Here is a 13,732-nt window from a genome sequence, read left to right as displayed (position 1 = left end):
GTAAAGCCGCGGCCAGAAAATCAGGAAGCAACGTTACCACTCTATAACCGATTATCTTCCGTCACTGCATCGAGACCGAATCGTCCACGTCCGCATCGCAATGCATCGTAGAAACGATTATTTTCAACACCCCTAATATGCGCTAGTTATACACTGAACAAAAATATAAATGCAACACTTTTGTTTTTGCTCCCATTTTTCATGAGATGAACTCAAAGATCTAAAACATTTTCTATATACACAAAATAACCATTTCTCTCAAATATTGTTCACAAATCTAAAAAAATCTGTGATAGTGAGCACTTCTCCTTTGCCGAGATAATCCATCCCACCTCACAGGTGTGGCATATCAAGATGCTGATTATTGCACAGGTGTGCCTTAGGCTGGCCACAATAAAAGGCCACTCTGAAACATGCAGTTTTGCTTTATTGGGGGGTTCTGGGGGGGTCCGAAAACCAGTCAGTATCTGGTGTGACCACCATTTGCCTCACGCAGTGCAACACATCTCCTTCACATAGAGTTGATCAGGTTGTTAATTGTGGCCTGTGGAATGTTGGTCCACTCTTCAATGGCTGTGCGAAGTTGCTGGATATTGGCAGGAACTGGAACACGCCGTCGTATACGCCGATCCAGAGCATCCCAAACATGCTCAATGGGTGACATGTCCGGTGAGTATGCTGGCCATGCAAGAACTGGGATGTTTTCAGCCTCCAGGAATTGTGTACAGATCCTTGCAACATGGGGCCGTGCATTATCATACTGCAACATGAGGTGATGGTCGTGGATGAATGGCACAACAATGGGCCTCAGGATCTCGTCACGGTATCTCTGTGCATTCACAATGCCATCAATGAAATGCACCTGTGTTCGTCGTCCATAACATACGCCTGCCCATACCATAACCCCACCACCACCATGGGCCACTCGATTCACAACATTGACATCAGAAAACCGCTCACCCACACGACGCCACACACGCTGTCTGCCATCTGCCCTGAACAGTGAAAACCGGGATTCATCCGTGAAGAGAACACCTCTCCAACGTGCCAGACGCCATCGAATGTGAGCATTTGCCCACTCAAGTCGGTTACGACGACGAACCGGAGTCAGGTCGAGACCCCGATGAGCATGCAGATGAGCTTCCCTGAGACGGTTTCTGACAGTTTGTGCAGAAATTCTTTGGTTATGCAAACCGATTGTTGCAGCAGCTGTCCGAGTGGCTGGTCTCAGACGATCTTGGAGGTGAACATGCTGGATGTGGAGGTCTTGGGCTGGTGTGGTTACACGTGGTCTGCGGTTGTGAGGCCGGTTGGATGTACTGCCAAATTCTCTGAAACGCCTTTGGAGGCGGCTTATGGTAGAGAAATGAACATTCAATTCACAGGCAACAGCTCTGGTGGACATTCCTGCTGTCAGCATGCCAATTGCACACTCCCTCAAAACTTGCGACATCTGTGGCATTGTGCTGTGTGATAAAACTGAACATTTTAGAGTGGCCTTTTATTGTGGCCAGCCTAAGGCACACCTGTGCAATAATCATGCTGTCTAATCAGCATCTTGATATGCCACACCTGTGAGGTGGGATGGATTATCTCGGCAAAGGAGAAGTGCTCACTATCACAGATTTGTGAACAATATTTGAGAGAAATGGTTATTTTGTGTATATAGAAAATGTTTTAGATCTTTGAGTTCATCTCATGAAAAATGGGAGCAAAAACAAAAGTGTTGCATTTATATTTTTGTTCAGTGTAGATAAGCAATCCTGGGCCATTTAGTCTCTGGCAGGAAATTGTAAAGCAATGTTTAAAAATGTTGTGCTTAAAAGGATGTAGGACAATGCAACTCCAAAATGCTGCGATAAAGGAAACAAAAAAGGGGCTGCATCAATGACCAATGGAAATTATCCATGTGCAGAATACTTGGCTTTAAATCAAGATATTTCCCCTGAATTATGAACTAATGTATTTGTATTAATAAGTTCCTACATGTAATTCATCATTTGTAAATTGGCAACCAGTGTGCTTTGACAGAATTGAAATAAGATGTTCCACACACTGATGGAGATGTTCTCAATACTTTGTGACTTAACTACATTGTTTGTGGTTCCTATATGTTACTCCAAGTCCATTGATTTTCACTAAAGACGTAACTCATCAAACATTTATAGTTTAACAAGTCTTATTCATTTACTCAAACAGCTGGTCATAAGTGGCAGTTATTAGTCAATGATTCACAAACAGTATTAAACAATGCATTTTTGGGCACTATTTTCTGCTGTGGATTTATACACTCAAATTTTCTACAGAAGCAGTGGATTAACTCAAAACGATAGTGCTGAAGGAAAATTTCCTTGAGGGCAACAGCGGGGCTCAGTGATGTGTTTTCAATAGTTTTTTTTTTTTTTTAAATGGGATTTGTTGGCAACAACACAAATACAATATCAAGGAAGACATCTCAATAACCTTATCCTTGAATTACAATTTGGCCTTGAATTATTTCACAGTGTAAAGTCAAAACCCAAGTTAGGAGTGCAAATCTGCTTTTGCTTTTGGCGGGGCTGCTTTATACGGTTTCAGTGAGTGTTGGACAAGTGATACTACAGGATTCTGCAAACCTTAAAGGTGGGGTAGGTAAGTTTGAGAAACCGGCTCGAGATACACTTTTTGTTATATTCCATGGAATGCTCTTAACATCCCGATAGCAATGAATATCTTAAGTGCTTTGACAAAAAATCCATAAAAAAATGTCATCTGTGGAAGCCGTAATACTGTAAAAAGTAGTAGATTGCCGGCCTGTCTGTCAGCCTTCCATCTCGTGCACGCACAAATGTATCTCGTGCCGTCATTGGGCGTGCCGTCATTGGGCGTGCATTGTAGCAGTACTTCAATGACTCGCCAGCAACAGGCGGCCACTTTCACCATGGCAGAGTTAGGTTCAACATCGTCTACTGGTGGTAAAAAAATAAATAATACGGAGCAAATTAGGAACAAAAACAAAGTGGAAACTAGGAGAATTCAAACCAGAGTCAATATCGGAGTTGGTTTTCAACGATGGCGACTACTGATGGATCACACCTATGGGCGTTATTCCCTATCTTTATTCAAGAGCGTGGTATTTAAATTTGAGAGCATACTTTATGTATTTATTTCCCTCAAACCCTGTCCTCGCACTCAAATAGTGCCTGCTTGCACTTAGATTTGCTCTGCTTCTGCTCAAACTGTACGCTTGCACTCAGATATATTGCTGCTTACAGATTTGTTCTGCTCTCAGATTTATTCTGTGCACGCTCGAAACTTTTATGCAACAATCCTGTCAAAATCCCTCAACCAATAGGAGGCCAGGTGTCCTTGCGGGTGCGTTCGCTTTACTTATTACAGCGTCCCGTAAGGGCGGTTACTCTTTGGTTTGTCTTTGGTGCGATGACAGGGTTTGAGTGAAGGAAATCAATAAAGTATGCTCTCAAATTTAAATACCACGCTCTTGAATAAAGATAGGGAATAACCCCCATACACACCGAGTTGAAATCTGACGCCGTGGTCGCTCTTTTTCTCTTGGACAGGTAATTATCTGTTTTGTATGGTTTACAATTCCTCTGAACTATATAGCCAACCTAACGGTACGTCCACACAGCAGCTTTTCAAAAATCTTGAAAATCTTGGAGCTGGGCGTGTCTGACAGCTTGGGGATTTTTTGCGAGCAATGCGACCAACAACCAATCACATGAATCTTCCGCCCCCGACATACAAAGCAAAAAACCCCGGGGATTTTATGCGAGCAATATATATATATATATAAACTCCCCAAACAGGCGAAAACCTACCACTTTCACCCACTGTCTCTGCCACCTCCATCCATGCCTGGTTCCTCCGGTTTGTATCCCGTTAATAGTTCTGGTCGTAAAGAACCGGGTGATTTGCTACCGTAATTTCTCGTTTGGAATATGAGGAAATTAACTGCGGTCTGGTTCTCCCTGCTTACACGCGGTTTGATTGGCTAGCGCTTCTACTGTCAGATTTGCATAAACGTGTTTGATTGGCTGGCGCTTCCAGCTCAGCTTCAAAAGTTGAACATTGCTCAACTTTTGAATCCTGGAAATCCTGGACATCCTGGAAATCTTCACTTCGCTCCCCCACAATGCAGTTCGACGAAAAGCGAGGCAAAGTGACGTCATCCCCATTCAAAGTCAATGGGCAGAGAAGCGTTGGAAGCGGTGGAAGATTCTTCTGAAGCTGCTGTGTGGACGTACCGTCATGTGCGCGTTCATGTGACTCCACTTCGAGCGATAGAATGACTAACAAAGAACTGCTAACAGAGCACTTATATACTAATAAAGGACTGGCTTAGCCAGTTGAGCAGCACTTGAAACGATTGGCTCTTTGAAACCTGATGTTCTTATATGATTCTGTTTTCCTCAAGGTTGTGTCTTCCTGGTCGAATGTACTTATTGTAAGTCGCTTTGGATAAAAGCGTCAGCTAAATGCAATGTAATGTGTAATGTAATGTGTGTTGGAGGAGGTGCTCTGTAAGGAAGTCTGAAGGAAGGGGCGGATTCTTTTCTGCTGTGTACTTTCAAATTTTAGTGCACTCGAGCCGGTTTCTGAAACTTACCTACCCCACCTTTAATGATAAACTCTAACTTGAGTCATTACAAAACCAATTTCACTCCAGGAGGAACAAAGGAAACTGAAAAAGAATAGAGCTGATGTAAAAGGATATAGCAAGGTGAGATTTGTGGCGGAAAGATAAGGATAAAACGTTCATAAATTATAAAGCATAAACGATACATGATAACTACCAGCTTCCTCGTGCTTTTCCCTTAAAGTGTCAAATCGATACCACCCTCGATTAGATGCAATTATGGACATTCTCACAGTATCACTTTTATGAGACAGACTGACAGTCCATCAATCAATAGGCTCTGGAGAAATCTACACGATACCCTCACACATTACAGCATTGCTTTGGCCATAGACAAATACAGGATGTAGCAAACGGAGATGTTTCTGCTGCTGATCTATTATTGTGTTCAGCAGATTGTACAGGATTCTTGTAGGGGAATAACAACAAGCCGTGTGTCCTCCGTGATTGAAAAACCAAACACACCTGGACCTTTGTATAAAGAGGTCGTGCTACGTTCTGGAAACATGCTCAAAGAAAATTGTTGTAATGTAGTAGGAAAAAAAGTGAGATATAAGGGAAGAAAATGTTCCAGACAAACTCATCTTTCCATAATACCCTAGTCTCTGCGCTCCCATCCTTCTTTCCAACCTCCAATTACAAAGAGAAGAAATGCCCCGCTTTTTACCGCTCAGAAATACACAGGCTCTACATCAGAACTCAATTTGGTTTGGTAATGAGACTGTGCTTGTGCATTTCCCCATGCAGACAGCCCAATCTTCAATTGCCAGCACACATGGGGGCTTTGCTTAGCAGGAAGGCTCTGAGGAAATAGACTGGTAAAAGCGTTGCCTTTTTTCATTTGGAGGAAACTTTGAGCTCACCTTGTGTAGTCTTTTCAAAATGACCTTGAGAAATTTCAAAGGACAAGCTTACCTTTTTAAATAAGGCTTTGAGTGTGTTTTGATATGGATCCCAGCATTATTTCAAGTGATGTGAACAAAGACTTTATAGACCCCCGGTCACGGCGTTACACTTCCAAGAGTTTCCTCTTTTTGCATGCAGCTATTCACAGTGCAGAGCTTCAGTGCTTTGCTATTATGTAAAATCAATGTATGTTTATTCAAGTCTTTTACTCTTACTCTCACTTAACGTGATCCATAGTACATTATGCTCTCATTACTTGTGTAATACTATTCACATTTGCTTTACTGCAGTCTGTACCTTTCAGGCAGCCATTTTTATCAATCTATTTCACCACAGAATGAACATCTGGCTCTCCCGAGGGACTGTGAACTGGTGCAGATAGACTTCATATGATATGATTCACATCATACCAAAAACATGTTTGCGTATCACATTTATCAAAGTCTGATATCAGAATGTGGATGCTTTCTGGCATTAACCTTTGGATTGTTTTACTTTTCATTTTACCCCATCAGAAGATAAGGTATCATTTCATAACTTCCTCCATGTTTCTTTTTTAAATACAAGATGTAAGTATGCAATTAGTTTGACAGGAGAACGTTTCTAATGCACAGCAGTCAAAAATATGACCAGTTAGAGCAAGTGATGGATAGATTTGTCACATCAAATGGAGCTCAACGCTGACATATCTCAGCACTCAATACAGTGAAACCTGAGCTAAAATGCACCTGTACGTGTACACGGAAAGGTGCTAAGCTTACAGACTTTTGTGGACAGGAAAATCTAGCTGTCCCGTAATAAAATGCCTTGTCCATGGGACAAAACTGTCAAAAGTTGCAAAGGTGACATCTTGAGACCAAACACTCCTCTTTATAGCAGCAAAGATACTTCCATAAAACCTAACATTTATTTAGGTTAATCTACTTTTGAACAGAACTAAAGTAATGCATTCAACCAATTATCATAATTCATTGACAGATTAATTAATTATTTTGTTTAATATTTATCAGCAAATGGCCTTGTTTTTGGCTTGAAGGTATGTGGGCCAAAGAATATCTATAGTTTTAAAATGTTTTAGGAAAAGAGGAAAGGGAATTTTTATGAAACTACATACCGAGCCATACCAAGGATGCTTATCAACTTTTAATACAAGCAAGTGGAATTTAATATTATTCTGATATGAATGGAAATCAATGGCTGCCAAACAGATACCAACATTGTTGCAAACATAATTATGGAATGCATTTAATTTAAGTTAATTAAATACATATTGTCAAAGTTTCCTGCTTGCCCTAATTATTCCAGCACATGTCCCTGAATACCTTACCTCTCCTTGTAAAATAAAGACTCATGCAGATTCTCATTAAGGGGATTAAAACCTGTCTGATATATTCACAGTTAAAGTCACAGCCATACTTTTCAGTGTGTGCAAAAAGGGTTGGACTTACATAGTCGTCGTATGACTCATGTGTGACTGCTAACAGCAGGGGTCTGTATCCTGCGCTCCCTGCTGCCCCCCTGGCTCTCGGGGCTTGTACCTCCCTCGTGAGAACAGTCGTGGGTAGTTTGCCGTGCGTCGCGGCTGCTGTCCCCCGAGGTGCTGCTGCACTCCTCCCTGTGCCTCTGTGGCCCCTGGGAAAGCGTCAAACAGACACACATTTGCCTTAAGAGTCTCACCCCATAACATGTCATGCAGTGATTTAAGTGAAAAGTGGGGTTAAGACATTAGGGAAGTTGTTGATTCCCTTTTATTGCTGCATATGTGCATGCTGCTTCAGTAGGTGGCTGCCGTACAGTCTGCTCGGGTGAAACACAAGATAAGCATAACCTCCGCTGGCACTGAGGTAGATTTTGTAATGATCAGAGGGCTCAAGAGTGTCACTTTGTGTCTCTCTCAGCTTGTCAAACATGCCTGTGGGACGCAGCGTGCTTATTTCAATAACACGGCGGAGCAGTGCCGAGTCTTTGTACAAAATCACACCTCCATCTGCCTGAAGCTGCACAACATTGTAGAATTACAAAGACCTATTCAGCACGGTCCAGAAAAGAGACATTAGAAGCCAAAGGACATGGGCAGGCAGGAGCATTTAAGGTGGATTGTTTCTTTTATGGGGGGGTATGACTGTCCAGTAGCAGAACCACAGAAAACACTGCAGGGATTGAAGGGTGGGTTTAGCATTGCTAATCTGTCTATTGTCCGCTAATTTCACATTTTTAACAGCGGCATGATGTAGGTGGGCTAGGATACCCTTTCTTCCTCTGGCACATCCTTCACTAGGTAGCAGCCCATTGTGATCCAAAAATACATCCTGTCAAAGGGGAATTACTGGTGCATATTTTTCATGGAGATTAACAATAATTGCTTATCGTTGTGCTACAAGGAGAAAATCTAGGTAGGGAAGTGGTGGTGGTGACTTTAAATTGTTAGCGTCAGGATTTAGCTCATTTATGCTACCTGAAATTAGGCCAGGTTTTCATTGCACACCGTACCTGGTTACTCCTTAGGGACCGCCACGGCAAAGGTAGATTACAAAAAACAAATTTTAGAGGAGACTTGAACAGGCCGACGTTTCATACGAGCAGCTGCATGCATGGCTAAGCCGATCAAATGTTCTCTGACACTAAGTTATTTCTGTAGCTGCTCCTGTCTGTATCCTAAAATCCCCATGATCTACAGTAGAGGACGTGGAAATCAACTCAAGACACAACTCGAAAAAAACATTAGTAAAGGATAAAACTTTTAAAAAACGATTTACAACCTGATCAAGTTTTGATGAACCATTAAATTCACCATAAAACTGGCCAATTCCTTTTTAATTTCCTACGGTTGAGTTTTAGTATGCATCATATTGCTACACATATCAACTGCTAGAGGTTGACATCTTTTAGGTGATGCACATAGACTGTATATGGTGATGCATCAAAGAAACACATGAAAATGATTTACTCATCATGAAGATACTGCTCAGCCATTTATAACAGTCATATTTTCATTTCATTTCAAACCTTTATTTATACAGATAAATCCCATTGAGATCATTGATCTCTTTTTCAAGGGAGACCTGCTCAAGTAGTTCCACATGAAACATAAAAACATAAATAGAACAACAAAAGGACATCATCCAGCATCATTTACATAATTATCCACATAAACAGGTACCAATAGCTTCCGATTGACAAGCATCCAACCGAGCTTTAAAAACATTTAGTGGCACCAGATTAAATATAATATAATTATTCACAAGTAATATATACGCTCAACGGAGCCCCCCCACCTAAGTGTATTATCATTTATTAATCTCATAATATATTTCTGCATGACAATGCGAAAATAAGAGTCCTCAAAGGGGGATGGGGGATAAGACAAACTGCAGTTAATACAGCTGTCATTCTTGTGAGAATGACTGACCGGGATCTTTTTTTTACTGTCTTTACAATGAACGACGTGTCCCATGGCTCATTGTTCCCAACACAGGCTAATAAAAAAATGGGCCTAGAGACGTGTTGATTTAAGGCCGGCGATGCATCTGAGCAGACCAACCCCCACCTGTCACTCAAAGTGGCCATGTCCTTAGCTAAACATAACTCCTAGCCTTTATATAATTTAAACAGTCGAGATATAAAAATAATGGTCTGTAGGGATTTCCGATTTTGAATTTAGCTGTAGATACCAGCCTGATAACATGTTTATATCTGCTCAAAAGTCTTAGTATTTTACCATGGGGTGTGTTGGGATTGATTTGATGTTGGAGCCAGCCTCAAGCACCAATGGTTGCCGCTTGGGTAAACAGTGTTAAAACGAGCTCTCTAAAGTTAAATAAAGCCCCCTGACAATGGAGAAAACCCATTTGAGCTCACCATGATGTACATATTAACATATGGAAGACACCTAACCTAACAGTAAAGATATATTTCAATTTTCTGCAGCAAACATCCAGCAAGTTTTCTGAAATGAAGTTTGCCACTTTTTCTCAGCAAACTTTTTGTAATAACCGTTACCTTCAGAAATACTAAAGTTCAAGAACTGTTATTATTGCATTAACACACAAATACTCAGTCTTAGAGCCCTTTTTCTTTCACACCGCAGTATTATAGTGCTTTACCCTGTGGATATGGTGGCTGCCGGTCGTGCACTCCTCACCGGCGCGCTCCTGCCTCGGCTCGACTCTTCGGAGCCGTTCAGCAGCGAGAGCTCTCTCAGCTGCTCCTGTCTGATCTCGTCATTGTAGTCCTGCGGGAAACAAAACACAGCAAGTCACATTTGTCTTCTGACTGCAACAGATGCTCGCAACAGCAGCATATGTCATCTAATCAAAATGATCTTGACACACACATAGGAAACACATGGTGTTGTTGAGTGTTGAATACTTAATGAAGAATATTTCCTCTTGGTTATGTTTGGACACAGCATGCTGGGAAGAGATTCGTATTGTAGGAAAAATCTATGTTCATAAAAGAGACTTGGATTCATTGTTAGAAGCAGTTAGTGGAACAACAGTTTTTTTGTTAAAGATTTTGCAGAACTAGTTTGAGATTTTGACAACAAATTGCCTTCTGGAAGGATGGGAGAAGAAATGGAAGAAATAACCAAGAAAATCATAACTTGATACCAAAACCTGGATGTTACAACAACATACAAATGTGAATTTAATATAAAAAACCTACTCCAAAGCAACAGCAAAAACACACCTTATTTTGTTACAAACAACTTTGTGAGAAATCTTGAAGTCTTTCCAGCTTTTTCTGAACCTGTTATCAAACATGATACGGATTATTACACATCAGATAAGGCAGCAGACAAAGCAGTATTCATTATCTTGTCATTGCTGACAGATAAACATGCGTATTTCTCAGAAAGCACACCCACCTAGAATGTGGAGTATCGGACAAAATATGTTTCTAATGACAGCAAAACAACAGAGGCAGCAAAGGCTTTCTTTGGTCTTCAGTGGGTTTGACAGCCACATTTTGTAACTTTTGTTGGGTCTTAGTGACTGAATGACTGGTTGCCACACACCAAAAAACCTACGCCATCCAGAACACACACAGAGGTTATTACAAACAAAGCTGGAATGACAACTTAGACCAAGTCTGCAAAAATATATTTCCAGAAAAGACAGTTACAATTGAGTTGGAGTTGGAAATCTAATCTATTATGATATTCTGAGTTGTGTCACCTTTTTTTAAGTTCTTATTTCATGACATTTGTTTTAATGTGTTGTAAGCTCATCAACACGACACTAATGAATTGGTGTTTACACACTGAGTTTGACAGTTTTGACACTGAATGTTGCCACACAAAAGCCTATTATTAGTTAAAAGTTATTCAGTGTGAATGGGAAACATTGTGAAACTGATTTATTGTCCAATTGTGTGAAAGGAAAAATAACAGAATGTAGTCTGGTGACTTTAACATCCAAATGTGCAATCACACTCTTCGTCGGCTCGAAAATGTCTTTCACCATAAAGTCATTAATGTTTGACTTTTCTTATTATTTGTATTCTTTTTCTTTTTTTTTCACCTTATGTTTGAGGAACACTATGCAGAATGAGCTTCAGTTAAAAAATTGACACCGTAGCTATAGTTTAAATTAGTAGCCAATAGTTGTTTAATATGCAACTTATACAAGTGTCTGGAAACTTCCTCCAGTGTCCATATGTGAGGATGGCCTTTACAATGAAGTGAAATATCTTGTGTCCTCCGGTATAATTCTTTGGGTTTTTTGACCGATATAACAGTGTGGAGCCATGTTTTGTTGTGTGTACTCTGCACTAACTAAGGTTGTGAGGAAGAAGCCTGCAAGCCGGTATACACAGATGTTATCACTGCAGACTTTGCAAATGTTTTACAAGGAAGAAAATACACTCGTTTGTTTAAACAAATGTAAAGCTTTAGTGAGTAACACTGAATGAAAAAAACAAACGTTGCTTGTTTACAAGAACACTCCACAGGGACCCTTAAAACGTTGCATATTCATAGATAACGCAAGGTTTTAATGAAGGAGAAGGAGTACATTGTCTTGTTAAAAAACAGACACACATTTTTCTGTACACTACTATACTATATGGCTAAATAATAACAACATTTCACATATTTGGACCTTCAACCTCTCATTTAGAAAAGTATGGGTTTCAATTCATTGTGGTGCTTTGTGGCAGCTTGATATTCTAGAGGTTCAATGATGCCAGATTAGTGGAACTGAACGGAAACACCAAAAGTATCACGTCATAAATTCAAAGAATATTTTTGTCATATGCAAGCATTGAATATTTTGAATATTAAATGAAATGACATGCAGCATTAATCTCCAGAGCATTAATTTCTCCTTCTCTCCCATTTATTTCTCATGCTTTAACATCGAGACAGCCTATGTTTAACATAGAAACATAACGATATGTTTACAGCACGTCTGAAGGCCACAGTACGGTGGTTTAGCCATATACTAGATCCTCAGTGCCTTGTGTTTTGCTCTCTGATGCCATCACCCCATCTTTTCTTGACTATCAGCTTGTCTGTACTTAACGTTTCTGCCGGAATGAACCATGGGCGTCAGTCTACTGCGTTTATCATAACCCCTAGTACATCACCAATGCCCAATAAATATATCTGTACACGTTTCACATACAAATTTCGTCCTAATTTTCCGGTCACGTTTTCCCATCTCTCCATTTACGTCAATGTGATATTAGTCAAATTGGGGACATATGAAGAACAGATTTTGACTCATGTCACAGAGGAAGAAAAAGCATCTGGTGATTTCCAAAACACTTGACACCTGGCACACATAGCTTCTCTTGTTAATGAATTAATAAGTCCTACAGCGTTGTGCTGGTTTGAAGGAGACTGGCAGGACATTTAATTGGAAAGCTGGCAGCTTATTCAAAGCACAACAAACGTGCCAGAGCTTGTAAAAGTTGACTGTTGACAGAGGCGTTAGCATGAGTACACAGAGATAAACCGCATTCTGAGGCTTCTCAGGTCAGACTGTTTGCTCACTCAGATTAATTATGACCATGCGTGACCTTGGACACACACACACTGCCCTTCACAGAACTATAGTTAGACTTGAAGGGGTCGGCACAGTATACGTGGCGATACCGATCTCTCTTGTGTTTGGGTCTACCTGCGACATGTCTCTGTTGCCGGCTGTGTTGATTGATTTCTTGCCTTGTTCATTTTTTATCTAGCCTCTATCGCTGTGATATGAGTCTGGTGGCTTATGGACAATTTATGAAAGAACTCCTCCTACATCCTTGGACATTTTTTTGGCAAAAACACCAGAAATGTTGGATAATCAATCTCAGTAGATCTTTAATTAAAAAAGATGGTGATCTCCTCTGAGACCTTGAGGGAGTCTAGTAATGTCATTTTGCTGAGTAAATATAATGCTCCAATAGAAACAAATTATGAAAGACAAGCAAAGACAGCACATCAATCCCAGCTTTTGGAAAAAGTCTTCTAGCCTTTGTTGGATTAATGATATTGTTCAATCAAGAGGGATCCACATTATCACTATATTGAGAGAACTATTATAATATACTAAAATGTCTGATTTATACACGTCAGTAGATGCATTGCTTCTCTAAAATAATTCAGTGCTAATATACATATTCAGAGATACAGATTCATGGCACCCAGGCCTGTGAATGAGCTGTTTTCCATGAGCTAGCACAATCTGAAGTGAGATATGTCTAATTTTTAGATCAGCTGATGAAGACGCTCTTATAAAGGGTTGCGTCTGCATAGCTGGATAGGCAGAATTTAAGTGTGTGATACTTCATGTTCCCTTACACAGCAGGTCAATTTGCAGGGCTGGACAAACTCATATTTGCAGGAATGGCAACCTCCAACCGTGAGTTTTTTTCAGTCCATGTCACCTGTGTCAATGTCCACATAGACACAAATAGTTGCTGACTTATATCAGAAGTTATATAAGTATATTTAAAGTTCAGTGAGAAAGAAGACTTTAAGAAAGACCTGTGTATACAGTAGTGAGCTGTTGCGACCTGGCTCAAAAGGCCACATCAAAAAGGAGACACAACATGTCAACGGGTAGAAAAATATGTTTATTAAAGAAAGTCATTCAAATTAGCCAGATTCATAGAGTGCAACAAAGTGGAGCAACTGAGAAAACCCGTACTTCATACTCAACCAAAACCCAGGTGTCTGCAGGGGAAAGCAGAGCG

At 40.4% G+C, this 13,732-nt stretch overlaps 1 protein-coding gene across 2 annotated transcripts in view; it reads right to left on the bottom strand.

Annotated features, from left to right (window-relative positions):
* khdrbs2 (KH domain containing, RNA binding, signal transduction associated 2) overlaps positions 1-13,732 on the bottom strand; it is a 93,863-nt gene that overhangs the window by 18,967 nt on the left and 61,164 nt on the right. For both annotated transcript variants that reach the window (XR_011644477.1, XM_034101211.2), the window contains exons 5-6: positions 9,649-9,776; positions 6,994-7,177 (exon numbers count right to left, since the gene is read on the bottom strand). Coding sequence is in view for 1 of the 2 variants with exons in the window: in XM_034101211.2 (XP_033957102.1) it covers positions 6,994-7,177; positions 9,649-9,776 (312 nt within the window). In the remaining variant the exon portion in view is untranslated. The remainder of the gene's footprint in view (positions 1-6,993; positions 7,178-9,648; positions 9,777-13,732) is intronic.

The sequence above is a fragment of the Pseudochaenichthys georgianus genome, chromosome 15, assembly GCF_902827115.2.
Source record: "Pseudochaenichthys georgianus chromosome 15, fPseGeo1.2, whole genome shotgun sequence".
In the NCBI taxonomy this organism is placed as follows: domain Eukaryota; kingdom Metazoa; phylum Chordata; class Actinopteri; order Perciformes; family Channichthyidae; genus Pseudochaenichthys; species Pseudochaenichthys georgianus.
The sequence above is the reverse complement of the archived record's forward strand: the minus strand, read 5'-3'. Positions and strand labels throughout refer to the sequence as shown.